At 37.6% G+C, this 26,887-nt stretch overlaps 1 protein-coding gene across 4 annotated transcripts in view; it reads right to left on the bottom strand.

Annotated features, from left to right (window-relative positions):
- Positions 1-26,887, bottom strand: part of IQUB (IQ motif and ubiquitin domain containing) — a 114,495-nt gene that overhangs the window by 69,622 nt on the left and 17,986 nt on the right. For all 4 annotated transcript variants that reach the window (XM_073238502.1, XM_073238501.1, XM_073238499.1 and 1 more), the window contains exon 7: positions 6,700-6,910. In XM_073238502.1, coding sequence (XP_073094603.1) covers positions 6,700-6,910 — 211 coding nt within the window. The remainder of the gene's footprint in view (positions 1-6,699; positions 6,911-26,887) is intronic.

Raw genomic sequence — 26,887 nt, 5'->3', positions numbered from 1 at the left:
GTAGCCATCTTCCTTTGGTGTCTTCACATGATTTTCTCTCTGTGCATGGATGTGCCCTAATCTCCTCTTCTTAGAAGGACACCAGTCATGGATCAGGGCCCACCCATACGATCTCACTTTTTTTTATTTACTTCTTTTAAGGTCCCATGTTCAATATAGTCACATTTTGACATACAGGGCATTGGGACTTCAGCATATGAATTTGGAGAGAACACATAGTTCAGCCCATCATGTCAATAATCACCAATTTTAAGAGAAATGGATAGGAACTGAATTGGCCCATTTAAAAGAATACATTTATTTTATCTCCCTACTTTATCTTCTTGGGTGAATTTATAGGGAATTCAACTGTAAGATCAAAGGACATAACTATTATCTGAAGTCTGCACATATGAAATTTCTGAGATCTAAACTTGCAATTACCAAACAATAGCACCATACACAATATTTTGTACACAACTTACAGTTTATACGCATCTGTTTTTAAAAATTCTCATCACAGACTAATAGCTTGAATGGAGAGAAGATTCAGACCCAAGGACCAGAGCTAGAAATGTCAATGGACTGGGCCCAGGGACTCTTCCAAACTAGAAGTCAAAGTACCTTGAGATCAAGAGGTAATAATTAGAGTCAGAAAGTACCATTAACAAAAGTCAAAACAAAGCAAAGGGTTAGAAGATTCAGTTCAACAAAGATTTACTAGACACAAAGAGCAAAGTCCTATCAGACACCCAAGGTACAAAGGTGGACAGTTAAGAGTGATGAGCACAGAGAACCACGGGACAAGAAAAAGAGGCTCTGAGCTCAATCTGTGCTGTTAAGAGAGGCTTCTGAAGATGGTGACGCCTAATGTTGAGCGGGAAAGGAGAGTGACAATTCAGATCAATGAAAAAAATCACCCTCAACGTATTGCTTTAAAAAAATCAAAGTTTTTCCTGGAGATAATATTGTCTTGATAGATATTAATTTATATAGTTAAATTGGTTTTCTTAAATTGTTATCCTTTTGCTTTTATTACTGAGGGACAAGTTATCTGGGGGTAATGATAAAACTTCCTGTTAGTTTTAATTCAAATGATGCAATTGTCACTATGAGCCACAAGAGGGCAGCGGTTTCAAAGGCTGGAGTTGAGACGATGGAATGGAAATTACATTAAAGTGCAAAATAAATTATTGAGCTTGTGAACCAGAAATTCTAACTACAACAAAATAGAATTTAAAAGTTATTATTCTAAGAGTTTTAACTTAGAATTTTAGGGCTGGAAAAAACTAAGAAATTTATTTTATATGTAAGAAATTTCATTTTCATTTTCTTTCATAAAATTCATGTATAGACATTTAAAACATATATGTTCTATTTTAATATAGAAAATCTGTAAAAAAATTATTTACCATATAACATATATATGTAACTTACATATGCATAAATCTTTGCACTTTTAAAATTACTTTCATAAATGCAGTATTTTATATTTTTCACTTTACAAAGCCCTTGAAGTAGAATGTGCCAGAAATTAAGTCCTTTTCTAGATGAAATTGAGGCTTAGAAGAAGTGAGTAACTTGTCCAAATTAATACCACTAATAAGTAGAAAGAGTAGAGCCTCATTCAGCATATTTTCTATTATTTGGACACTGGCCTATTAACCAAACAAAATAACAATGGTACAACCTTTGACATAGAGATGGCAGATTCAGTTCCAGACCAGCACAATAAAGCAACTATTGCAATAAAGTGAGTCAAAGGAACTTTTTGGTTTCCCAGAACTTATAAAGGTTATATTTATACTATGCTGTAGTCTATGAAGTGTACAATAGCATTATGTCTAAAAAAAAAAGTACATACCTTAATTCAAAAGTACTTCATTGCTAATAACTGCTAATCATGACCTTAGCTTTCAGCCAGTCATGATCTTTTTGCTAATGGAGGGTCCTGTCTCAGTGCAGATGGGCTGCTGACTGAGCAGGGTGGTGGCTGCTGAAGGTCGAGGTGGCTGCAGTAATTTCTTTAAACAACAATGAAGTTGACACTTCCTTTTGTGATTTCTCTGCAGCAGGCGATGCTGTTTGATAGCATTTTGCCCTCACTAGAACTTCTTTCAAAAGTGGAGTCAATTCTCTCAAACTCTGCTTGCTTTATCAACTATGTTTATGTAACTGTCTAAATCCTTTATTATCGTCTCAACAACCTTGCATCTTCACCAGCTGATTCCATCTCAAGAAACATTTTCTTCACTCATCCATAAGAAACAACTTCTCATCCATTATGTTTATCATTAGATTGCATCAATTCAGTCACATCTTCAGGCTGCACTTCTAGTTACCTTGCTGTCTTGCCAATGGGTTTCAGTCTGGGTTAAGTTCACTATGGATTTGGTGTGACCAAAGAAAATGACAGTAGAGCGTTTTTGGGGTGAAAGGGTAATACCCAAATTTATTTCCAGGTGGCAGGTGAGTCACTAAAATCCTGTTCACTCAGAGCAAGTCTACATGCAGCAAGCCGGTCTCCGCCTCTGGGCCTCTGTCCTCAGTGCTGCCACCACTCCAGCCTCTGCTCTGCTCTCCTGAAGCCTTGCAGCCGTGCCACCATGTTGCTGAGAGCACTGGGTGGAGCTCTTTATATAGAGTCGGTAGCAACATATTGCCCACACGTGTGTCCAACCAGGGCCAGGTGAGAATCCTGGCCATAGGAACCTTCATTTTATTCACACTTGCTATTTCCACATCTGCAGTTAGTTCTTTCAGTGAAGTGAATCCCTCAAAGTCATCCATTAGAGATGGAACCAATTTCCTCCAAACTCCTGTTACTGTTGATATTTTGACAGTTGTTCTTAAAGGCATCTTTCTATGGTGAATCCTTTTCAGAAGGTCTCCAATTTACTTTGTCCAGATCACTACCTATGGCAAGTACAGCCTTACAAAATGCATTTCTTAAATAACAAGACTTGAACTGAAAATGATACCTTGATCCATGGACTGCAGAATAAATGTTGTGTTAGCAGTGTCTTGCCAATGGGTTTCAGCCCCAGGCAAGTTCGCTATGGATTCAATGTGACCAAAGAAATTGACAGCAAAACGTTCTTGGGGTGAAAGCGTTATACCCAGCTTTATTTCCAGGTGGCATGTCAGTCACTAAAATCCCGTTCACTCAGAGCAAGTCTGCATGCAGCAAGCCCGTCTCTGCCTCCGGGCCCCTCTGCCCACACAGCCATCCTCTGGGCCTCTCTGCCAGCACAGCCATCCCACACAGCAGTCCTCTAGGCCTCTCTGCACAGTCATTCTGTACAGCCATCCTCTGGGCCTCTGTCCTCAGTGCTGCCACCACTCCAGCCTCTGCTCTGCTCTCCTGCAGCCTCGCAGCCCTGCCACTGTGTCACACCCAGAGCACTGGGCAGAGCTCTTTATATGGAGTCCACAGCCATGTAGTGCCCACAGGTGTGCAGTGAGCTAGTCAACCAGGGCCAGGTGAGAATCCTGGCCACAGGAACTCTCATTTTATCCACAGCAGGCATGAAAACAACATTCATCTCACTGAACATCTCCATTAGAGCGGTTGAGCGACCAGGTGCATTGTTAATGAGTAGCGATATTTTGAAAGGAATCTTTTTCTGAGCAGTACGTCTCAACAGTGGGTTTAAAATATTCAGTAACCCATGTTATAAACAGATGTGCTGTCATCTAGGCTTTGTAGTTCCATTTAGGGAGCATAGGCAGAGCAGATTTAGCATATCCATAAGGGCGCTAGGATTTGCAGAATGGTAAAAAAGCACAGGCTTCAACTTCAAGTCACCTGCTGCATTAGCCCCTAACAAGAGAGTCAGCCTGTCCTTCCAAACTTGTTTAAGCCAGGTTTGACTCCTCTTTATATCTATGAAAGTCCTAAATGGCATCTTCTTCTAATAGAAAATGGAAAATCTGCTGTTCGGTGTAGACACCTTCATTAATGATCTTAGCTAGATCTGGATCGCCTGCTGCAGCAGCACTTGCTGCTTCACCTTGTACGTTTTTGTATTAGGGAAACAGCTTCTTTCCTTAAACCCCATGAACCAAACTCTGCTTCAAACTCTTCTTCTGCAGTTTCCCGGCCTCTATCAGCCTTCACAGAATTAAACAGAGTTAGGGTCTTGCTATGGATTAAGCTTTGGCTTAAGGGAATGTTGTGCCTAGTTTGATCTATCCAGACCTCTAAAACTTTCTCTGTATTAGCAATAAAGCTATTGAGCTTTTTTATCATTCATGAGAAGCACTTTTAATTTCCTTCAAGAATTTTTCTTTTGCATTCACAACTTGGCTGTTTGGCACAAGAGGCGTAGCTTTGAGCCTATCTCGGCTTTCAACATGACTTCCTCACTAAGTCTAATCATTTCTAGCTTTTGATTTAAAGTGATAAATGTGGAACTCTTCTTTTCATTTCAACACTTACAGGGCACTGCAAAGCTATTAACTGGTCTAATTTCAATACTGTTGTTTCTCAGGGAAGAGGGAGGCCCAAGGAGAGGGAGAGTGACAAGGAAACAGCCTCAGAACATACACATGTGTTAAGTTCACTCTTATATGGGTGAGGTTTATGGCACCCTGTGGAGAATTGGGGTTCCTATGGCCAGGATCCTCACTGAACTTAAACCACCTGATGATGTAACTGGCCTGTTGCTAGGCTACTGCTTCCACACCTTTAGGCAAAAGCTATTACTGCGCTATATAGAGAGCTGGGCCCAGTGCTCTGGGCAGAGGCAGAGATACTAGTGCTCGACCTACCACCAGGAGAACAAGCCGGATAATAAACCCTTTCACCCCAAAGAATGTTTTGCTGTCAATTTCTTTGATCACATTGAACCCATAGCAAAGTTGCCTGGGGCTGAAACCCATTGGCAAGACACACCCCAAAACAATTACAATAATTACATCAAAGATCACTGATCACAGATCACCAAAATAAATAAAGTAATAATGAAAAAGTCTGAACTATTGCTAGAATTACCAAAATGACACAGAGACACAAAGTAAACAAATGCTAGTAAAAAACAGACTCACTCAATGAAGGGTTGCAACAAACCTCCAATTTGTAAAAAACCCAGTATTTGTGAAGTGCGATAAAGCAAAGCACAATGAAACAAAGTATGCCTGTACATGCTTTGAATATTATTTGAATAGAGTTCTGCTATCACAGAACTTCAGTTTTATACTTGTTAATAAGACCTTTCACAAACACCTTTCTAACAGTGCTATTTAATCACTAAAACTTACATATAAACTCTGTTTTCATCTGAGACAAAATGGAAGTAAAAATGAAATTTAAAGTAAAACAAAGTATTTGCAGAGGTCAATGGTTAGGAGAAAGGGGAAGCAGACACACAAGCCTAGGGAGCAGATCTACCTGTGCCTCAAACACTGCTACATTCTTAAAGCCACTTGACTTTGCATGCTACCAAAGAGATACATTTATTAGGATGGCTTTTTAGACCTAGCTTTTAATTGCATCATCTTCAGTAAATAGCTTATTACCACATACTTATTTAAATAGACCCAATATCTGACATCTAAAACTGTATTTAATTAGAGAAGAAAGGGTGACTTGAGTAGCAGAACAAATAACATCCACAAACAAATATAAAGAAACAAAGTTATAGCAAAAAAAATTGCTTAAAGTTATGAATTATCAGAGAGGAGTTAAAGACTCATTTCTTTGGATAAAAAGACACTGTTCAGCTAAGAAAAAATTGAGACTGTCTTTAAATTTTAAAGTTCTTTTGCTTTAGCTACTTCCTGGGAAAGCAGAAGCTAGAAGAGACCTGCATTACTACATCCTGATTTCTCCTTCATTCATTCATGTATTCAGTCTACCCATAATTGTCATGCATATATGCTAAGCATAGAAAAAGAGATCATCAAAAAAATAAGTGAGTTATTTTCTCAGGGAGCTTACAATCTAGAGGTGAAAATGAATGTTAACAAAAGATGTACTATTATAAATTTTGGTGAAATAAATGAAGACTTGAGGTGCAGCAAGAACCATGAGACAATAATAGGATATTCAAGATGTACTGTCAGTCACAAAAGCCTCTCAGAAAGTGACATTAAAGCTGAGATTGGAAGGCAGGCAATGGAAAATTACTTCAAGAAGAACAGTGTATCTACTGCCCTGAGGAGGGATTGCTTGACTTTTTCAAGTAATTGAAGCTTTTAATTGTGTCAATGACTAATACATATCCCAGGGAAGAAATAAGAGACATAAAAGAGGTATGGCATAGTATATACATTTGTATGTTATCATTAACGGAGGAGAACAAGCAGTATTGCCAGGCCCCTCCTCTAAAGAGAAGAATCAGAGGAAAGATAGCTGGATTGAGGGATTTGAGACAGTTCAACTCTGAGTTCACAAATTTCCAAGATCATCAGAGAACCAGACTGGACAATATTTTCTCTTTTTATCTCATAGGGATAAGGATCAAATGAGGTAAGGTACTAAAACTGCATAATTTACAGAGCAGTATACACATTTTATATACCCATTATTAATGTAAATGCATATCCAGTTTCATTCCAGCCTTAATTTGTTTCAAATGTAAGACATTATTCATCCTTTTGAATTCTCTAGGTCAGATTCCCAAAATAATGTCTTCCTTTGTCTTTAGTAAACCTGTTTTTTCTACTAATGAAAAATTATAAAATTAATGTTTTATGCAAAGCCTATTTCAAACTTACGTTCTAGTGCATTATAAAGAAGTTCAAAATCTTCTTTTGTTTGAGGATTATGCCTTCGGTAATAGTCCAGTTTCATCCATTCTTCTTTTTCTCTTATCTTCCTTTGTTCTTCCTGTTCTTCCCACTTCAACCTTAACATTTTCTGTCTTCTTAAATTCTCTACTACAATTTTAGCATGCCATTGTCTGTAGTAAGTCTGTATCACTATTACCTATAGTTGAATTAAGAGGAAATAAAAAGTGTCTATACCGATAACTTTACCATAGAGTAATGAAAGGCGACAATTATTATTTTTACTCCAATTCAATAACTACAAAAAATACTGAGAGTCTAGTTTTAGCTCTATGCCAGATACTCTCACATATATTATAACACAAAAGTCTTGGCAAATACATGACTTATTTGACTTTGAAATCAAGCAAATATACCTTCACAGGAGGCAGTCTGTAAATGCTTAAGAATATAGGCACTGGCATAAAACTTACTTTAAATCTTCCCTCTGCTAGTCACTAGTTATTTGATTTGGGGTAAATTATTTACCATCTCTGTGTGGTAGTACCCTCATCTATGATAGTAACAGTATGCATATAAAGCACTTAGGTCAAGCCTAGTACATCACAAGTCTTCAATAAATACTCTTTTGTTATGAATATTAATTATCTTTACTTCATATCTTAACTGTCATTAGCTTAGGCTCACATTTAAAACAATATTATATTTCCTATACACACAACAGTTAGGTTATATGTAAAAATCACAAAAGGCAGACTATATAAAAAGGGATTTCAGCCAATAAGTACTTATTAAATTGTGAAAAATATAAATATGTCTGAGGGTACAGCATAATAAGGTACTCAGAAAGCTTGCAATGTAGCTGAAAGAGTTTATGTCTTTATTTACTAAACTCATAAACAAAAGTAAAATGTAGAGAGGCTAAATCAAGACTGAAGACAGACTATGCTGACACATTCTTTTCTCTCATCCTAATCCCTGGTAAGTATATAAAATTATACAAGGAAAAATCAATGAAGACATTGGATCATACTGAATGAGTCTCCCAAAGGAACAGAAACTTTGAAGAGGCCCAAGAAAGGAAACAGGTGGAATAAATTGAAGGAACCTGTAGCTTACTGTACTAGAGAGCAAGTTGGAAAACAAAGAAGTGTCTGTAAGACTACTTCAAGGCCAAAACTGGTGGATCCTCTGAGTAGAAGGGGTCTTAGGGCATCTAACAAGGATACTGCTTGAAAAATGAAAAAGAGACAGACTCCTCTAAAACAATTTTGGTAAAGAGCAACAGAAATGCTTGCTTCTAGACAAGAGGGGTTAGTGTCCCAGAAGACTGGTCACACCTAGGATGAACAGAGGCCCCCTCTCCAGCAAACTAGCTCTCTCCCAGATTCATGCCTTGCCTACCAACCAAACCACTGGGGTAAGGATGTAGTAAATAAATATGCTGTAGCACATCACACATCAGGAATCTCAAATGCTATGAGTACACACCCAAGAATAACCAAGTATTTGAGAAGGCTAACAAAATAAAAGGTTCTTCATTCAACAACGAAGAAATTACATTTGCGTGAAACAAAACTACTAGAGCGGCAGTTCTCAAAGAATGATAACCAGACCAGCAGCATCAGCAGCATCTGGAAAACTGGTAGAAATGGACCCACACCAGAGCTATCAAATCAGAAACTCTGGGTGGGACACAGATTCTACACATTTATTTACAAGTTCTCCAGGTGTTTCTGATGTCTGCTGAAGTCTTAAAACCATTCTGCCAGAGTAAAACAAAACAACACAAAAAACAAGACCAGATGAGACAGTTAACATTTTCAGAGAAAGGAAAGCCTATTGAATCAATTGTATAAGAATCAACAAAAATCTGTGACAAAATTTTTATTTTTGAAATTATAAAAAATCAGTAGAAGGTACTTAGCTTTAGTGCTATCAAATTTCTTAAACTCACTAAAGACACTAAAACACAGTTATTTAAACAACACAGAAGCTTTTCCCTTCTCACATCATAATCCAAGGATTGGCAAGCAGTTTAGGGCTGGTAGGAAGCTCTGCCATATTCAACAGATGGCTTCCTACATGTGTGTCCTAGGTGGCTGGTCCGATTCTCATCACCTTCCATCCAAGAGAAAGGGGGGAAAAACAAAAGTATTGCAACTGAGCCGCTTTAAGCACAATACCCAGAAGTGGCATACATCAATTCCTCTCACACTTCCTTTTCCAGGCCTTAGTTACTTGGCCTCAGCAATATACAAAATAGGTTATGCAATTTGGCCTTCAGTGATAAAGCCATGTGCCCAGCTAAAGCTTTACTACAATGGGAAGAATGTTTATTGGCTGAGAACTAATAGACTGTTGAAAACTGAGTGCAGAATGTGCACAACCTAAGAAGGAATTAGTAAGCAAGAAACGTAGGCAAGAGAGAATGCAGGATACAAGGTCATAAAAATTAGAAAGAATGAAGGGAAAATAAGACATGGAAGATATATGTAGACATTCCAAAACATGACTAATATAATTCCAGAGAGAATAAAGAAAGTTAATTAGAGAAATTACTCAAAATATAACAGAACATTTCCCCAAACTAAAGCATGAGCTCTCAGAGAGTTATATCACTAAGTCTCAAGCATATCACAGTAAGATTACTACAGATAAAGTAAAAATCCTAAAAGCTTCCAGAAAGAGGAAACAAATCCCAGTGATATCAGACTTTTAATAAAATACAGCTTCAAAACTATAAAGGAAAATAGTTTTGAAAAAAAAGTTTGAATCTAACCTTCTACACTCAAACTAAAACCTGAGGGGGAGGTTAATTCAATAGGTTTTAGATGGTTTACTTCCCATGAATAATCCGTGAAAGAATTAATGGAGGATGCATTCCAACAAAAACAATAAATTAAAGGGGAAAGACAAAGAAGTGAGGAAAAAAAAAATTTAAGCCAAATACATTATTTTTTAAATCATATACAGTGTATCAATTTAAATATATAAAAATAACCCAGTTATACAGTAAATTATATGATAAATAATATATTGATTATTAATAAGAGGAATGAGGGACGAGAAGGAAATGAAGAAAAAAGTCTACTAAGGTCACTGACTTATTCATGGAAAAGGTATAGTGCCTGGTTAAGTATGCATTTGGAGTGCAAAACTGAGATACATTGAAAAATGTTATAAGTAACAACAAGAAATACAGAAATAAAGTACCTACTTCTGAACTCTGAAAGAAAAAAATGAAAAAGAAAAGTTTAGTCAAACCAACAATCCAAAGGAAAGGTTCTCAAGAGAATAAGCAAACAAGATATGAGTAAAATAAAAAACAAAATGATGGTGGGAACGAATACAAAAATATCAGTAGTCCCACATTATCTTGCCTAAAATAAGAAAGGTTTCAAATAAATTTTAAGCATTGAATTCAAGAAGCTAAAAAATAAAATAAATATGATAAAAGTAGAAAGGAATCAGTGAAGATCAAAGAACTTCTAAATGGAAATTTACTCCTTAGACTGTCCTTTAAGCAGTCCCTCTGTTACAGCTCACATGCCACTTGCACCTCCCCCTGAACCTCCTATTCACTTCTGAAGGACCTACGGAGCAGACAGATTTGGTGCCTGATGGCATTCCCCTTGGTAGGAAAGATTTTCACTTCTTCTACTCAAGTAGGTCAAGTTAACACTTCTCCATCTGCTTCACAACTTAAAAATTATCTACTGACATTTCTTCTTCTCTCTTCTTATGTATTGTTACTGTTATGTTTATACTTTTAAAAATTCCTTTAGTATCATTTTTATTTGATTTTGGAAAGTGTTGAAGAGACTTCCATTTCCCCACCTAATATCCATTCTCCCTATTTCCTTACTTAAAAAATACTTAATGTTATTGAGGAGCAACAATTTGAAACTTTAAAAATGTATTTATCACACACTTGCAGCAGGGATAGTCATGTGACACAGTTCTGGACAATGAAATATAAGTGAAAGGCACTGGATGGGGCTTTCGGGAAAAACTCTTGGAGGTGGCATTCACAGGATATACTCCCTGGACTTCTCCCTTCCTCCTGCATAGAATGCAGACATTATGCTAAAGGTTGATTAACCATTTTATCATCATGTTACCAAGCTCCTGATAAGATTAATGGAGTAGTAACGTAAAAGTACGTTAGGTTCCTGATGTCATCACAGAGCCACCATCCAAGTAAGAAAGTATAGCAAGAAAGTAAAAATTAGTTTGGACTGAGGACATAAAAATCTATCAGGCTGGAATAATAGTCACTAATAAAATTAGCTTCAAAGTTAACAGGAAACAATATTTTTCCCAAGGACACTCTGCAGCTATAAAATGTCATACAACATTCTCCTTTTTGAGTGACTCCTGTTTTCCTACTTACTGAGAAATTTTGTTCTAAAATCATACAAGTTTGTTTGAAATTCGATCACTAAGAATGAAACATCCCATTGTTGCCTAGAGGGTCTACGTTACTTTGACAGAAAAAAATAGCCTTGATTTACAATCATGTGCTAAACTTCAGAAAAGAAACAATATTCCACATCTCTCTTAACTTTGTGACCAAAGGAACAGGATTCCGATCCACCTCAGTTCAGACCTGATATTGACCCATTTTCACACAAACTTGTTTTGTACAGAGACAATCAAGAATTTCATTTAAATTTCACTGAAACTTCACTCTTCCTCAAAAGTCTGTAACTCCATCTTTTCCTTTGTTTGGTGAAGATTAGTTTGGACTGAAAAGGTAAAAATTCTTCAGGCTAGAGTAACAGACACTGAAGAAACCAGTTACAAAATTAGGTCCATGGCTCTCCTGGTATGCAAAGTGCTTCAATGCAGTACCAACACACTTGGCTCTGTTGGACTACATAGGTTTGTCTTCCAAGGTCTTAGGTTTATTGGGCTAGAGCAACCTAGAACAACAGACTAGCTCTGAGTTTCCTGTTGTGCCAGAAATTAAATCATTGCTTTCCAGTCTTTTTTACTCACAGCAAAATGATGCTAGGAGGAATCAGAGACAAAATTTATGTGCATCATATATTGTATTTAACTGAAATCCCAATACTTAATTAATAAATTAAAGGTGTCAATTTTTCCCCAACCAACTGATGTACTTCTGATCAGAATCTCCAATTTTTCAAAAACATTGCAAACTGACTCTAAAATTCATATGGAAAATGAGCATTAATAGTCAAATTGTCTTGAAGGGGAAGAACAGTGAGGCAGAACCCAACTGCCCCATCTCAAAATATATTATAAATCAGTAGTAATTAAAAAAATATATTACTGACAGAGGAGACATATACATATATATTAATAAGAGAATGGAGAAATCAGAAACAGATGCATGCATATATGAAAATGTAATATATATTAAATTAGTGTAGAGAGAACATGGATATCAATTATATTGAGCAACTGACATTATCTTTGGAAAAAAATAAAATCATAACTCTTTTTCATATCATTAAGAAATCCAAAGTACTACATGAATACAAACTATTTTTAAAAAGTTGTATTTGTGACTGTGGGGTGATCCAGCTTTCTACAACAATACTTAAATGCAAAAACCATGAAGTAAAATATTTTTTAAATGTACTATAATTAAAGGCATCATAAACTAAGTTAACATATAAGTAATAGGTTGGGAGAAAAATATAACAATATATGTAATATTTGTAAGAAAAATTTTTGAAAAATAATATGTACCATTGATCAAGTCAGGGTGGAATGGGCTCTTATAAATGGTTTAAGAATGTATAATTTCCTACAACATTACAGCAATACTAGCTAACTTCAAGAAACAAAAAAAATCTCAAAACAACTTAACTTTACACTTAGAAAAAGAAGCCCAAAATTAGTAAAGTAAGGAAAAATAAAGATCAGAGAAAATAAAAAAATAGAGAATATTGATGAAACTAAGAGTTGATTCTTTGAAAAGATAAACAAATTAGCAAACTAGTTAAATGACCAAGAAAAAAATAGAGAAGTTTCAATTAAATAAAGTAAGAAATGTAGGAGAAGAAATTACAACTGATACCACAGAAATACAAAGGATTGTAGGAAACTTCTATAAACAATTATATGCCAACCAATTGGATAACCTAGAAGAAACGGACAAATTCCTAGATGATACAATCTTCTAAGGGTAAATTAGGAACAAGCAGAAAATTTAAACAGACCAATTACTAGTGAGGAAATTGAATCAGCAATCAAAAAACTCACAACAAACAAAATCCCTCCAGAACAAGATGGTATCACTGGTGAATTCTACCAAACATTCAAGTAAGATTTAATACCTATCCTTCTCAAAGTCCTCCAAAAAATTCAAGAGGAGGAAACACTCGCAAAGTTACTTTATGAGTCTAGCATTACTGTGATACCAAAACCAGACAAGGATATCCCAAAAGAAAACTACAAAGCAATCTCCCTGATGAACATAGATGCAAAAATCCTCAGCAAAGTATTACCAAGCCATAATCAACAACACATTAAAAGGGTTGCAAAACATGATCACATCAGATTTATTCCAAGGATGCAAGGATCTGAACACCACATTACAAAAAGGATAAAAATCATATGATCACCTCCATAGATGGAGAAAAAGCATTTGACAAAATTCCACATCCACTTACGATAAAAACTCTCAACAAAGTGGGTATAGAGGGAACACACTTCAACATAATAAAGACCATATATGACAAGCCCACAGCTACCATCATACTCAATAGTGAAAACTGAAGTTTTTCTCTTAGATCAGAATTGAGACAAGGGTACCCTCTTCCCCTACTTTTATGAAACATAGTATTAGAAGTCCTTGCCAGAGCAATCAGACAACAAAAAGGAAATGAGGCACCCAAATTGGTAAGACATAAAACCGTCACTATTCACAGATGACATGATTTTATGTATACATATAGAGAGAGAAAGAAAATCTTAAGACTTCACCAAAAAAATGGTTAGAACTAATAAATAAATTCAGTAAAGTGGCAGGATACAAAATCAATATATAGAAATCAGTTGCTTTTCTCTAAATTAACAACAAACTATCAGGAAATTATGAAAATAATTCCTTTGACAAGTACATCAAAAAGAATAAAATATCTATGCATACATTTAACCAAAGAGATGAAAGACCTATGTACTGAAACTGTAAGTCATTGATGAAAGAAACTGAAGAAGATACAAAGAAATGGAAAGATATTCCATGCTCATAGATTGGAAGAATTAATATTGTTAAAATGTCCATAATACCCAAAATAATACACAGATTCAATGCAATCCCAATCAAATTCCAATGACATTTTTCACACAAACAGAAATAAACAATTCTAAAATTTGCACAGAACCACTAAAGACCCCAATAGCCAAACCAATATTGAAAAAGAATAAAAAGCTGGAGGTATCACACTACCTGATTTCAAACTATATTACAAAACTATAATAATCAAAATGGTGTGGTACTGACATAAAAACAGACACAGAGATCAATGGCACAGAACAGAGAACCCAGAAATATACACACATATATATGGTCAATTAATTTACATCAAAAGAGGCAAGAATATATATTGGAGAAAGGATAGTCTCTTCAATAAATGATGTTGGAAAAACTGGGCAGCCACACGCAAAAGAATGAAACTAGACCAGTATCTTACACAATTTACAAAAATTAACTCAAAGTAAATTAAAGACTTAAACATAAAACCTGAAACCATAAAATATCTGGAAGAAAACAAAGACATTAAACAACCTGACACTGGTTTTGGTGATGAATTGTTAATGTAACTCCAAAAACAAAAGAAACAAAAGCAAAAATAAACAAGTAGGACTACTACAAGAAGCTAAAAAGCTTCTGCATGGCAAAGGAAACCACCAACAAAATGAAAAGACAACCTACTGAATAGGAGAAAATATTTGCAAAGTATATATATCTAATAAGAGGTTACTATCCAAAATATATGAAGAACCCATACAACTCAACAGTCAAAAAGCAATAATCTAATTAAAAATTGGGCAGAGGATCTGAATAAAAATTTTTCCAAAGACATACAAAGATGGCCAGTAGGCACATGAAAAGATGCTCAACATCACTAATGATCAGGGAAATGCAAATCAAAACCACCATGAGATATCACCACACACCTGTTAAAATGGCTATTATCAAAAAGACAAAAAATAAGTGTTGGTAAGGATGTGGAGAAAAGGGGACTCTCATGTACTATTAGTGGGTTGGAGAGTGGATGAAATGGGAGAAGGGGGTCAAGAGGTATGAACTTTGAGCTATAAAATAAAGTCATAGGGATGTAATGTAATGGTGACTATAGTAAATAATACTGTAGAGCATATTTAGATGTTGCCAAGAGAGTAACCCTAAAAGGTAACTTTGCATATGACAAATGATAACTAGATTTTTCGTGGTGTGATCATTTTCCAATGTATGCAAATATTGACTCATTATGTTGTACACCTGAAACCAACATGTTATATGTCAGTTATACCTCAATAATATTTTTAATTTTAAAAAAGTTAAAAAATAAAATGTACGATGTATTGTACAATTTTGAGTTGGTCACTCAGACTGCAATAGAAGAATATTAGTATTTTTATTATTATGTCAAATTTTTGCCCTCCTAATTTGATGCTCTCTTCTGAGTCTCAAAAATAAATGAAAAAGTGATGAACATCCTCCTGATTTACAACCTTCAGCATTGCATAGAACCAAAGTAGGGAAGAATTTGTTTAAAATTCTCATAGTACTACTGAAAATGTAGTCCATGATCCCACTGCTGGCCTACAAACTGCTTATCTTGTAACCAGACTCTAACCATCCTCAAAAACCCTGCACCAGAATGTAAATCAAACATGCTGTTTAACTTTTTTCTCACAGCAAGACTTTTTCTATGAAAGAAGCATTGCATGACATACTGTGGCACAAATTCCTCCTCTTGTCACATACTTGTACTTGTGTTACACTAGCCTAAAAACCTTGTCCTCATCACTGTCAAGGGCTGCTTCTGTTCAAATGATGCCCTGAGCTAGGGACCCAGCAAAGCTGAGTCATAGTCCAGGGGGACCATCAGCAGCAAAACTGAATCTACCAAGAATAACCAACAAAACAGGAGAATGGGGATTATTAGTCAGTACTACTTTCTTAAAAAGACATAGTAAGTAGACTTCTTTTCCACTTTCAAATGTCTAATGTTAAATGATGCAACTCAAGTGATCAATCTGGGGTACGAGGCAGAAACTAAATGGGTACTCTTTACATTCATCAATCCAGTCCCGAAGCTACACACTAAACAATTTAGGATATGTAATTTAATACCAATGTGCTCTCAATTGTGTTTGACAAATATGGAAAATGACTGCAATATGCCAATACAATAATGTGTGAGAATATAATTTTTTACAAAGTTCTGTTTCAATTTCATCCCTAAAACAAACCAGGCAAATTTTCCTGGTTGTTCTCCCTCCTTCAAGTTAAAGAGTCTTATTGAATGGGTTGTAATTTGCTTCTTGATGGAGGTAGTTTCCCCAGCACACATTCAGGTCAAACATAGGGCTCTTGAGAGAGGAACTCACAGGCACTGAAAAGTGCGGTAGTTTTTATACTAGTGATCTGGTGATAAATACGCTGAGGCATGGAAGGAAGCCTTTGTTCTCAGTCCTCCCAGCCTTCCAAACTGCATTGCCAGGGAGCAATCAGGCCAGCCAGCCTACTTCACCAGACAGGGAAAGCCTACATCAGCTACAGTGTCTGACAAACCTTGCAAAGGCCACATAGCAAATGGGCAGGGCAGACTTTCTCAAATTAAGAGCATCCGCTGTGCCTACAGGTTGCCTACAGGCCTATTTCTATACAGGTTCAGACATCTGCTGAGCTCCTTTAGGAAATACACAAGAGGGTAACAGTAAGTTATCTATATAACCATATATAAAAATGCTTATAGACTGCATATAACTTTGGAATTTGTGTGTGTGTGTGTGTGTGCACACATGCATGTGCATGCGCACACATTTCTGAAAACAATCCAAGAGGAGGTTAACATTTTAAAATATATTTAAAGTATATTTCATGTATATTTAAAATATATTTTATTTCAATCACAAAAATACTGTCATGTCAAAATAAATATGTCAAAATAAATATTTTATATTTTTTTATAAATACATATTTTTACTTCAATCACAAAAATACTGTCATGTCAAAATAAATATGTCAAAATAAATATTTTATATTTTTTTATAAATACATATTTTTACTTCAATCACAAAAATATTGTCATGTCAAAATAAATCTGTCAATATAAAGTATAAACAATATCTTTGTTGCAGTGGGAGTGGGGACTGCTATGCAGTGTAGGGTGTTTGGTGGCAGCCCCCCTATACTACCTACTAGATGACAGCAGCAACTCTTCCCCTAAGTCATTATAATAAAAAATGTGTCCAGATGATACAAATGTCTCTGAGGGATAAAATCACTCCCAATTGAGAACGACTGCTCTAATGAATTAATCCATGAAAATCACTAAAAAACAAACAGCTATAATACCAATCCTTGCAGTGAACAAGAACAGGATAAAGAGTTGCAACAATATATTACCTAAATGTCCAACATTTGACAACAACAAAAAATTATGAGACATGGAAAAAAGGAGACAGTCTGACCAATTTAGGATTTAAAAAAATACAGTCAATAGAAACTGCCACTGAGGGGTGGCAGTTGGACTTAACAAACAAGAACTTCAAACCACCCACTATAAAAATGTTCAAAGAACTAAAGGAAACAATGTTTAAGGGTTAAAAGAAAGTAAGATGACAATGATTCATCAAATAGAGAATACAATGAGGGAAATTATTTTTAAAAAGGACAAAATGGAAACTTGGGGATTAACAGTACAAAACTGAAATGAAAACTAGACAGGCTCAACAGCAGATCTGAACTGGCAAAAGAAAGAATAATGAATTCAATGATAGATTAATAGAAGTTATCCACTCTGAAGAAGAGAAGAAAAAGAAGGTCAGTGAAAGAGACTCAGAGACCATCAGGCAAACAAATATACACAAGAAATAGTAAAGTGAGTTGGGAGTTCTTCAGATGAAAGAAAAGGACACTAGATATTAAGTTTAACCCAAATGAAATAAACAGCACCAGAAAAGGTAATTATGTAGGTAAATATGAAAAACTGTACGAATATATTTTTGTCTTTTCTACTCTCATATTTAAAAGACAACTGAATAAAACATAACTATAAAAGCAATTATAGAATTTAGTACATACAACGACTGTACAAGTTTGTATAACAAAGCAAAAAAGGCGAAGGGATGAAATTGGAGTTCTGTTGGAGCAAGGTTTCAGTATTTTATTGAGTTTCAGTTAGTATTAATTTGAAGTATCTTATTATAAATTGAGAATTATATTGTAATCCCTAGACTATACTTAGAGCAACCACTTAGGAAATTACCCAAAAATAATTTTAAAAGAAAACAAAGCGGGGCGGAGCCAGGATGGCGGCGTGAGTAGAGCAGTGGAAATCTCCTCCCAAAAACACATAGAGCTATGAAAATATACCAAAGAAAAATCTTCCTAAAATAGAGACCACAGGACACAGGACAACATCCAGACCACATCCACACCTGCAAGAACCCAGCGCCTTGCGAAGGGGGTAAGATACAAGCCCCGGCCGGGTGGGACCCGAGCGCCCCTCCCCCCGGCTCCCGGCGGGTGGAAAGAAACCGGTGCGGGTTTTTTTTGGCGAGTGCTTTTTGGAAGCCTTAAAGGGACAGGCCCCCGTTGCTAGGGAGGCAGGGTAGCGGGACCGGTGAGCAGGTGCCTGGGACCAGCGCCTGAGGACAAAGAATATCCCGCGTTTCTCCCTGCGAGACCGGCGGGCGGGTGCATGAGACCGGCGCCTGAGAACGGAGGAAATCATGTGTTTTTCCCTTTTTTTTCTCTTTCTGGTGAGCGCTTTTTGGAAGCCTTAAAGGGACAGGGACCCCGGTGCTAGGGAGGCAGGGTGGCGGGACTGGTGAGCGGGTGCCTGGGACTGGCGAATGAGGACAAAGAATATCCCACGTTTTTCCCTGCGGGACTGGGGGGCAGGTGCCTGAGACCGGCACTTGAGGACAGAGGAAATCACGCATTTTTCCCCTTTTTTTTTTTCTCTTTTTTGCGAGTGCTTTTTGGAAGCCTAAAAGGGACAGGGACCCCGGTGCTAGGGAGGCAGGGCGGCGGGACTGGTGAGCGGGTGCCTGGGACCGGCGCCTGAGGACAAAGAATATTGCGCGTTTTTCCCTGTGGGACCGGTGGGCGGGTGCCTGAGACCGGCACCTGAGGACGGAGGAAATTGCGCGTTTTTCCCCTTTTTTTCTCTCTTTTTGGCGAGTGCTTTTTGGAAGCCTTAAAGGGACAGGGACCCCGGTGCTAGGGAGGCAGGGCGGCGGGACTGGTGAGCGGGTGCCTGGGACCAGTGCCTGAGGACAAAGAATATCGAGCGTTCCTTCCCTGCGGGACCGGTGGGTGGGTGCTTTTTGGAAGCCTTGAAAGGACAGGGACCCTGGTGCTAGGGAGACAGGGCAGCAGGACCAGTGAGCGGGTGCCTGGGACCGGCACGTGAGGACAAAAAAAAAAAAAAAAAAACGCATGTTTTTTCCTTTTTTCTTTCTTTCTGTTCCCTCTCTCATTGTTGCTGTTGTTGTTTTGGTTTGGAGAGTGCTTTTTGGAAGTCTCAAAGGGACAGGACAGGTCACTTAGACCAGAGGCAGGGAATCTGGGGATCTCTGGGCACTCTAACCCCCTGGGCAACAGGGAGCACAGAGGACCCTTACGGAGATAAATAGCCTCCCGGCCGCTCCCCCTCCAACGGGGCTCCACCATTTTGGAGGAACAGCCCCAGCCAGGCCAAGCCCACAGCAACAGCGGAGATAAACCCCAAAGCAACTGGGCAGGAAGCAGAAGCCCTGTCTGCACACAGCTGCCCAGCACAAGCCACTAGAGGTCGCTATTCTCCCAGGAAAAGGCCACAAACCAACAAGAAGGGAAGCTCTTCCAGCGGTCACTTGTACCAGCTCTGCAAACTATCTCTATCACCATGAAAAGGCAAAACTACAGGCAGACAAAGATCACAGAGACAACACCTGAGAGGGAGACAGACCTAACTAGTCCTCCTGAAAAAGAATTCAAAATAAAAATCATGAACATGCTGACAGAGATGCAGAGAAAAATGCAAGAGCAATGGGATGAGATGCAGAGAAAAATGAAAGAGCAGTGGGATGAGATGCAGAGAAAAATGCAAGAGCAGTGGGATGAAGTCCGGAAGGAGATCACAGATGTCAGGAAGGAGATCACAGAAGTGAAACAATCCCTGGAAGGATTTATAAGCAGAATGGATAAGATGCAAGAGGCCATTGAAGGAATAGAAGCCAGAGAACAGGAACATATAGAAGATGACATAGAGAGAGATAAAAGGATCTCCAGGAATGAAACAACACTAAGAGAAATATGTGACCAATACAAAAGGAATAATATTCGTATTATAGGGATACCAGAAGAGGAAGAAAGAGGAAAAGGGATAGAAAGTCTCTTTGAAGAAATAATTGCTGAAAACTTCCCCAAACTGGGGGAGGAAATAATCGAACAGACCATGGAATTACACAGAACTCCCAACAGAAAGGATCCAAGGAGGACAACACCAAGACACATAGTAATTAAAATGGCAAGGATCAAGGACAAGGAAAGAGTTTTAAAGTCAGCTAGAGAGAAAAAGGTCACCTATAAAGGAAAACCCATCAGGCTAACATCAGACTTCTCGACAGAAACCCTACAGGCCAGAAGAGAATGGCATGATATACTTAATGCAATGAAACAGAAGGGCCTTGAACCAAGGATACTGTATCCAGCACGACTATCATTTAAATATGATGGCGGGATTAAACAATTCCCAGACAAGCAAAAGCTGAGGGAATTTGCTTCCCACAAACCACCTCTACAGGGCATCCTACAGGGACTGCTCTAGATGGGAGCACCCCTAAAAAGAGCACAGAACAAAACACAGAACATATGAAGAATGGAGGAGGAGGAATAAGAAGGGAGAGAAGAAAAGAATCTCCAGACAGTGTATATAACAGCTCAATAAGCGAGCTAAGTTAGGCAGTAAGATACTAAAGAAGCTAACCTTGAACCTTTGGTAACCATGAATCTAAAGCCTGCAATGGCAATAAGTACATATCTCTCAATAGTCACCCTAAATGTAAATGGACTTAATGCACCAATCAAAAGACATAGAGTAATAGAATGGATAAAAAAGCAAGACCCATCTATATGCTGCTTACAAGAAACTCACCTTAAACCCAAAGATAAGCATAGACTAAAAGTCAAGGGATGGAAAAACATATTTCAGACAAACAACAGTGAGAAGAAAGCAGGGGTTGCAGTACTAATATCAGACAAAATAGACTTCAAAACAAAGAAAGTAACAAGAGATAAAGAAGGATACTACATAATGATAAAGGGCTCAGTCTAACAAGAGGATATAACTATTCTAAATATATATGCACCCAATACAGGAGCACCAGCATATGTGAAGCAAATACTAACAGAACTAAAGAGGGAAATAGACTGCAATGCATTCATTGTAGGAGACTTCAACACACCACTCACACCAAAGGATAGATCCACCGGGCAGAAAATAAGTAAAGACACACAGGCACTGAACAACACACTAGAACAGATGGACCTAATAGACATCTATAGAACTCTACATCCAAAAGCAACAGGATATACATTCTTCTCAAGTGCACATGGAACATTCTCCAGAATAGACCACATACTAGCTCACAAAAAGAGCCTCAGTAAATTCCAAAATATTGAAATTCTACCAACCAATTTTTCAGACCACAAAGGTATGAAAGTAGAAATAAATTCTACAAAGAAAACAAAAAGGCTCACAAACACATGGAGGCTTAACAATATGCTACTAAATAATCCATGGATCAATGAACAAATCAAAATAGAGATCAAGGAATATATAGAAACAAATGACAACAACAACACTAAGCCCCAACTTCTGTGGGATGCAGCAAAAGCAGTCTTAAGAGGAAAGTACATAGCAATCCAGGCACACTTGAAGAAGGAAGAACAATCCCAAATGAATGGTTTAACATCACAATTATTAAAACTGGAAAAAGAAGAACAAATGAGGCCTAAAGTCAGCAGAAGGAGGGACATAATAAAGATCAGAGAAGAAATAAACAAAATTGAGAAGAATAAAACAATAGCAAAAATCAACGAAACCAAGAGCTGGTTCTTTGAGAAAATAAACAAAATAGATAAGCCTCTAGCCCAACTTATTAAGAGAAAAAGAGAGTCAACACAAATCAACATAATCAGAAATGAGAATGGAAAAATCACGACAGACTCCACAGAAATACAAAGAATTATTAAAGACTACTATGAAAACCTATATGCCAACAAGCTGGAAAACCTAGAAGAAATGGACAACTTCCTAGAAAAATACAACCTCCCAAGACTGACCAAGGAAGAAACACAAAAGTTAAACAAACCAATTACAAGCAAAGAAATTGAAACAGTAATCAAAAAACTACCCAAGAACAAAACCCCGGGGCCGGACGGATTTACCTCGGAATTTTATCAGACACACAGAGAAGACATAATACCCATTCTCCTTAAAGTGTTCCACAAAATAGAAGAAGAGGGAATACTCCCAAACTCATTCTATGAGGCCAACATCACCCTAATACCAAAACCAGGCAAAGACCCCACCAAAAAAGAAAATTACAGACCAATATCCCTGATGAATGTAGATGCAAAAATACTCAATAAAATATTAACAAACAGAATTAAACAGTATATCAAAAGGATCATACACCATGACCAAGTGGGGTTCATCCCAGGGATGCAAGGATGGTACAACATTCGAAAATCCATCAACATCATCCACCACATCAACAAAAAGAAAGACAAAAACCACATGATCATCTCCATAGATGCTGAAAAAGCATTTGACAAAATTCAACATCCATTCATGATAAAAACTCTCAGCAAAATGGGAATAGAGGGCAAGTACCTCAACATAATAAAGGCCATATATGATAAACCCACAGCCAGCATTATACTGAACAGCGAGAAGTTGAAAGCATTTCCTCTGAGATCGGGAACCAGACAGGGATGCCCACTCTCCCCACTGTTATTTAACATAGTACTGGAGGTCCTAGCCACAGCAATCAGACAAAACAAAGAAATACAAGGAATCCAGATTGGTAAAGAAGAAGTTAAACTGTCACTATTTGCAGATGATATGATACTGTACATAAAAAACCCTAAAGACTCCACTCCAAAACTACTAGAACTGATATCGGAATACAGCAAAGTTGCAGGATACAAAATTAACACACAGAAATCTGTAGCTTTCCTATACACTAACAACGAATCAATAGAAAGAGAAATCAGGAAAACAATCCCATTCACCATTGCATCAAAAAGAATAAAATACCTAGGAATAAACCTAACCAAAGAAGTGAAAGACTTATACTCTGAAAACTACAAGTCACTCTTAAGAGAAATTAAAGGGGACACTAATAAATGGAAACTCATCCCATGCTCATGGCTAGGAAGAATTAATATCGTCAAAATGGCCATCCTGCCCAAAGCAATATACAGATTTGATGCAATCCCTCTCAAATTACCAGCAACATTCTTCAATGAATTGGAACAAATAATTCAAAAATTCATATGGAAACACCAAAGACCCCGAATAGCCAAAGCAATCCTGAAAAAGAAGAATAAAGTAGGGGGATCTCACTCCCCAACCTCAAGCTCTACTACAAAGCCACAGTAATCAAGACAATTTGGTACTGGCACAAGAACAGAGCCACAGACCAGTGGAACAGATTAGAGACCCCAGAAATTAACCCAAACATATATGGTCAATTAATATTTGATAAAGGAGCCATGGACATACAATGGCAAAATGACAGTCTCTTCAACAGATGGTGCTGGCAAAACTGGACAGCTACATGTAGGAGAATGAAACTGGACCATTGTCTAACCCCATATACAAAGGTAAACTCAAAATGGATCAAAGACCTGAATGTAAGTCATGAAACCATTAAACTCTTGGAAAAAAACACAGGCAAAAACCTCTTAGACATAAACATGAGTGATCTCTTCTTGAACATATCTCCCCGGGCAAGGAAAACAACAGCAAAAATGAGCAAGTGGGACTACATTAAGCTGAAAAGCTTCTGTACAGCGAAAGACACCATCAATAGAACAAAAAGGAACCCTACAGTATGGGAGAATATATTTGAAAATGACAGATCCGATAAAGGCTTGACGTCCAGAATATATAAAGAGCTCACACGCCTCAACAAACAAAAAACAAATAACCCAATTAAAAAATGGGCAGAGGAACTGAACAGGCAGTTCTCCAAAAAAGAAATACAGATGGCCAAGAGACACATGAAAAGATGCTCCACATCGCTAATTATCAGAGAAATGCAAATTAAAACTACAATGAGGTATCACCTCACACCAGTAAGGATAGCTGCCATCCAAAAGACAGACAACAACAAATGTTGGCGAGGCTGTGGAGAAAGGGGAACCCTCCTACACTGCTGGTGGGAATGTAAATTAGTTCAACCATTGTGGAAAGCAGTATGGAGGTGCATCAAAATGCTCAAAACAGACCTACCATTTGACCCAGGAATTCCACTCCTAGGAATTTACCCTAAGAACACAGCAATCAAGTTTGAGAAAGACAGATGCACTCCTATGTTTATCGCAGCACTATTTACAATAGCCAAGAATTGGAAACAACCTAAATGTCCATCGGTAGATGAATGGATAAAGAAGATGTGGTACATATACACAATGGAATACTACTCAGCCATAAGAAGTGGAAAAATCCAACCATTTGCAGCAACATGGATGGAGCTGGAGAGTATTATGCTCAGCGAAATAAGCCAAGCGGAGAAAGAGAAATACCAAATGATTTCACTCATCTGAGGAGTATAGGAACAAAGGAAAAACTGAAGGAACAAAACAGCAGTGGAATTACAGAACCCAAAAATGGACTAATAGGTACCAAAGGGAAAGGAACTGGGGAGGATGGGTGGGCAGGGAGGGATAAGGGGGGGGGGGAAGAAGAAGGGGGGTATTAAGATTAGTATGCATGGGGGGGAGGGAGAAAGGGGAGGGTGGGCTGCACAACACAGAGAGGACAAGTAGTGACTCTACAACATTTTGCTAAGCTGATGGACAGTAACCGTAATGTGGTTGTTAGGGGGAACCTGATATAGCAGAGAGCATAGTAAACATAGTATTCTTCATGTAAGTGTAGATTAAAAATTAAAAAAAAAAAAAAAGAAAGAAAGAAAAGGGGGATTACTCCTTAACAGGATAAAACTATTGGTAAATCAAAGATCAACGCATGCTTTAAATATCCTTAATGTTGATCACTTAAAGGGTGTCAGATGATCAGCTATGGAGGTACTCTTTTCTGATTATATTCCTTTCTCTTAATTAAAAAAAAAAAAAAAAAAAAAAAAGCAGTTCCTGTGTGCTGACCTCCAATGAGTTCTGCACAGTGGTATAGAGGGCATGTCAAAGTGTGGGCAAAGGGTCTGTTTGTTTCTATGCAGAAGATCAAGGCCTAGCTTGGATACCCAGAAAATGAACTAAGATACGATATGAGGAGGAGCTTCCGGCATCAGCACTCTCTGGAGGACTTGTGCAGGGGGATGATCATCAAAAAGCCTCCACAGGGATCCGGACGATGCTGCGGTTGTGGCTGCATCCAGCCCACCGTCTCCTGGACTTGCCATAGGAATGAGGAGGGAGATGTCTAGGCTGGCATGTGCATACAGTGAGACAACGAATTTGACCAGATCTGTACTGTTGGAACTCAACCAGGAGTTGGGAGGGGTGCAACTTGTAGCACTCCAAAATCTCATGACTATAGACTATCTATGGTTAAAAGAACATATGGGATGTGAACAGATCCCAGAAATGGGCTGCTTTAATTTGTCTGATGGTTCAAGTACAGTTGGACAATATCCATCATATCATAGATAAATTTTCACAAATGCCTAGGGTGCCTAAATGGTTTTCTTGGCTTCACTGGAGATGGATGGTAATTATAGATTTGCTTTGTTTATGTCACCATATTCCTATTATGTTAATATGTGTGTGCAAATTAGTTAGTAGTTTAAAACCTATACATACTTAAGGTACTATACAAGAAGATATGTCAAAGAAATAATCAATCCTCCCATGTTTCCTTCATATGCTACATCTATAGCTTTTCTTCTTCCTTCCTAATTACAACCCTTAAATAGAATTCGTGCCTCATATAGAATTTACCGAGTATCATAATTCCTCCAGGTGGTAAAGATACCTCGAGACAAGTGCTGGGCATAGAAGCCACAGGGCATAAATCTGCAAAGAAGGAAAAAGCTAACCTTTGCAAACAATATGGCTTCTCTCTCACTTACCAACTTTACATTTCCCTGTATGGCCCCGGAAGATGACTGGTTAGCCAGAGACGGGTAAGATTCCACAAGGGAGGAACAACCTAAGACAGGCACAGTCGCAGGGGGCCATCAGGTGAGAATTTGGGGATCAACAGAGGTGAGGCTCAGAACCTCACCCCCCCTGCTTTGAGAGAAATCTTCTGCATCCGTGGATGTCTTGCTGCCCTTGTCTAGCCTGGATTAATACTTAGTCCATAGGCACACACCTGATCATCTGATCATCTACATTTGCCTTCTTACAGCACTAAACTATGTTTTCTACCTTTATCTTGCATCTACCTACCACTTCAGCATTTTATTAAAAATAAAAATAATAATAATAATAGGAGAAATGTGGGATCAACATATAAATCAAGTACAAAAATCAAACGAATATTCATATTTGACCTGATTGTTTATAGGTCATAATGCGTGATCAAAACCGAAAGTTTCTGTGATGAATGCCCTTGTACTGTTCACCATGTAAGAATTTATTCACTATGTAAGAATTCGTTCACCATGTAAGAACTTGTTTGTTATGCTTCAGAAGATTGGAGACTGATGAGAATTAGGCTTGAGATGGATTAATGATTGTACATTGAGCGTTGACCCCCCTATACTGAATTTT

Source organism: Manis javanica, chromosome 6 (assembly GCF_040802235.1).
Source record: "Manis javanica isolate MJ-LG chromosome 6, MJ_LKY, whole genome shotgun sequence".
In the NCBI taxonomy this organism is placed as follows: domain Eukaryota; kingdom Metazoa; phylum Chordata; class Mammalia; order Pholidota; family Manidae; genus Manis; species Manis javanica.
This window is presented reverse-complemented; position numbering and strand designations above follow the sequence as displayed.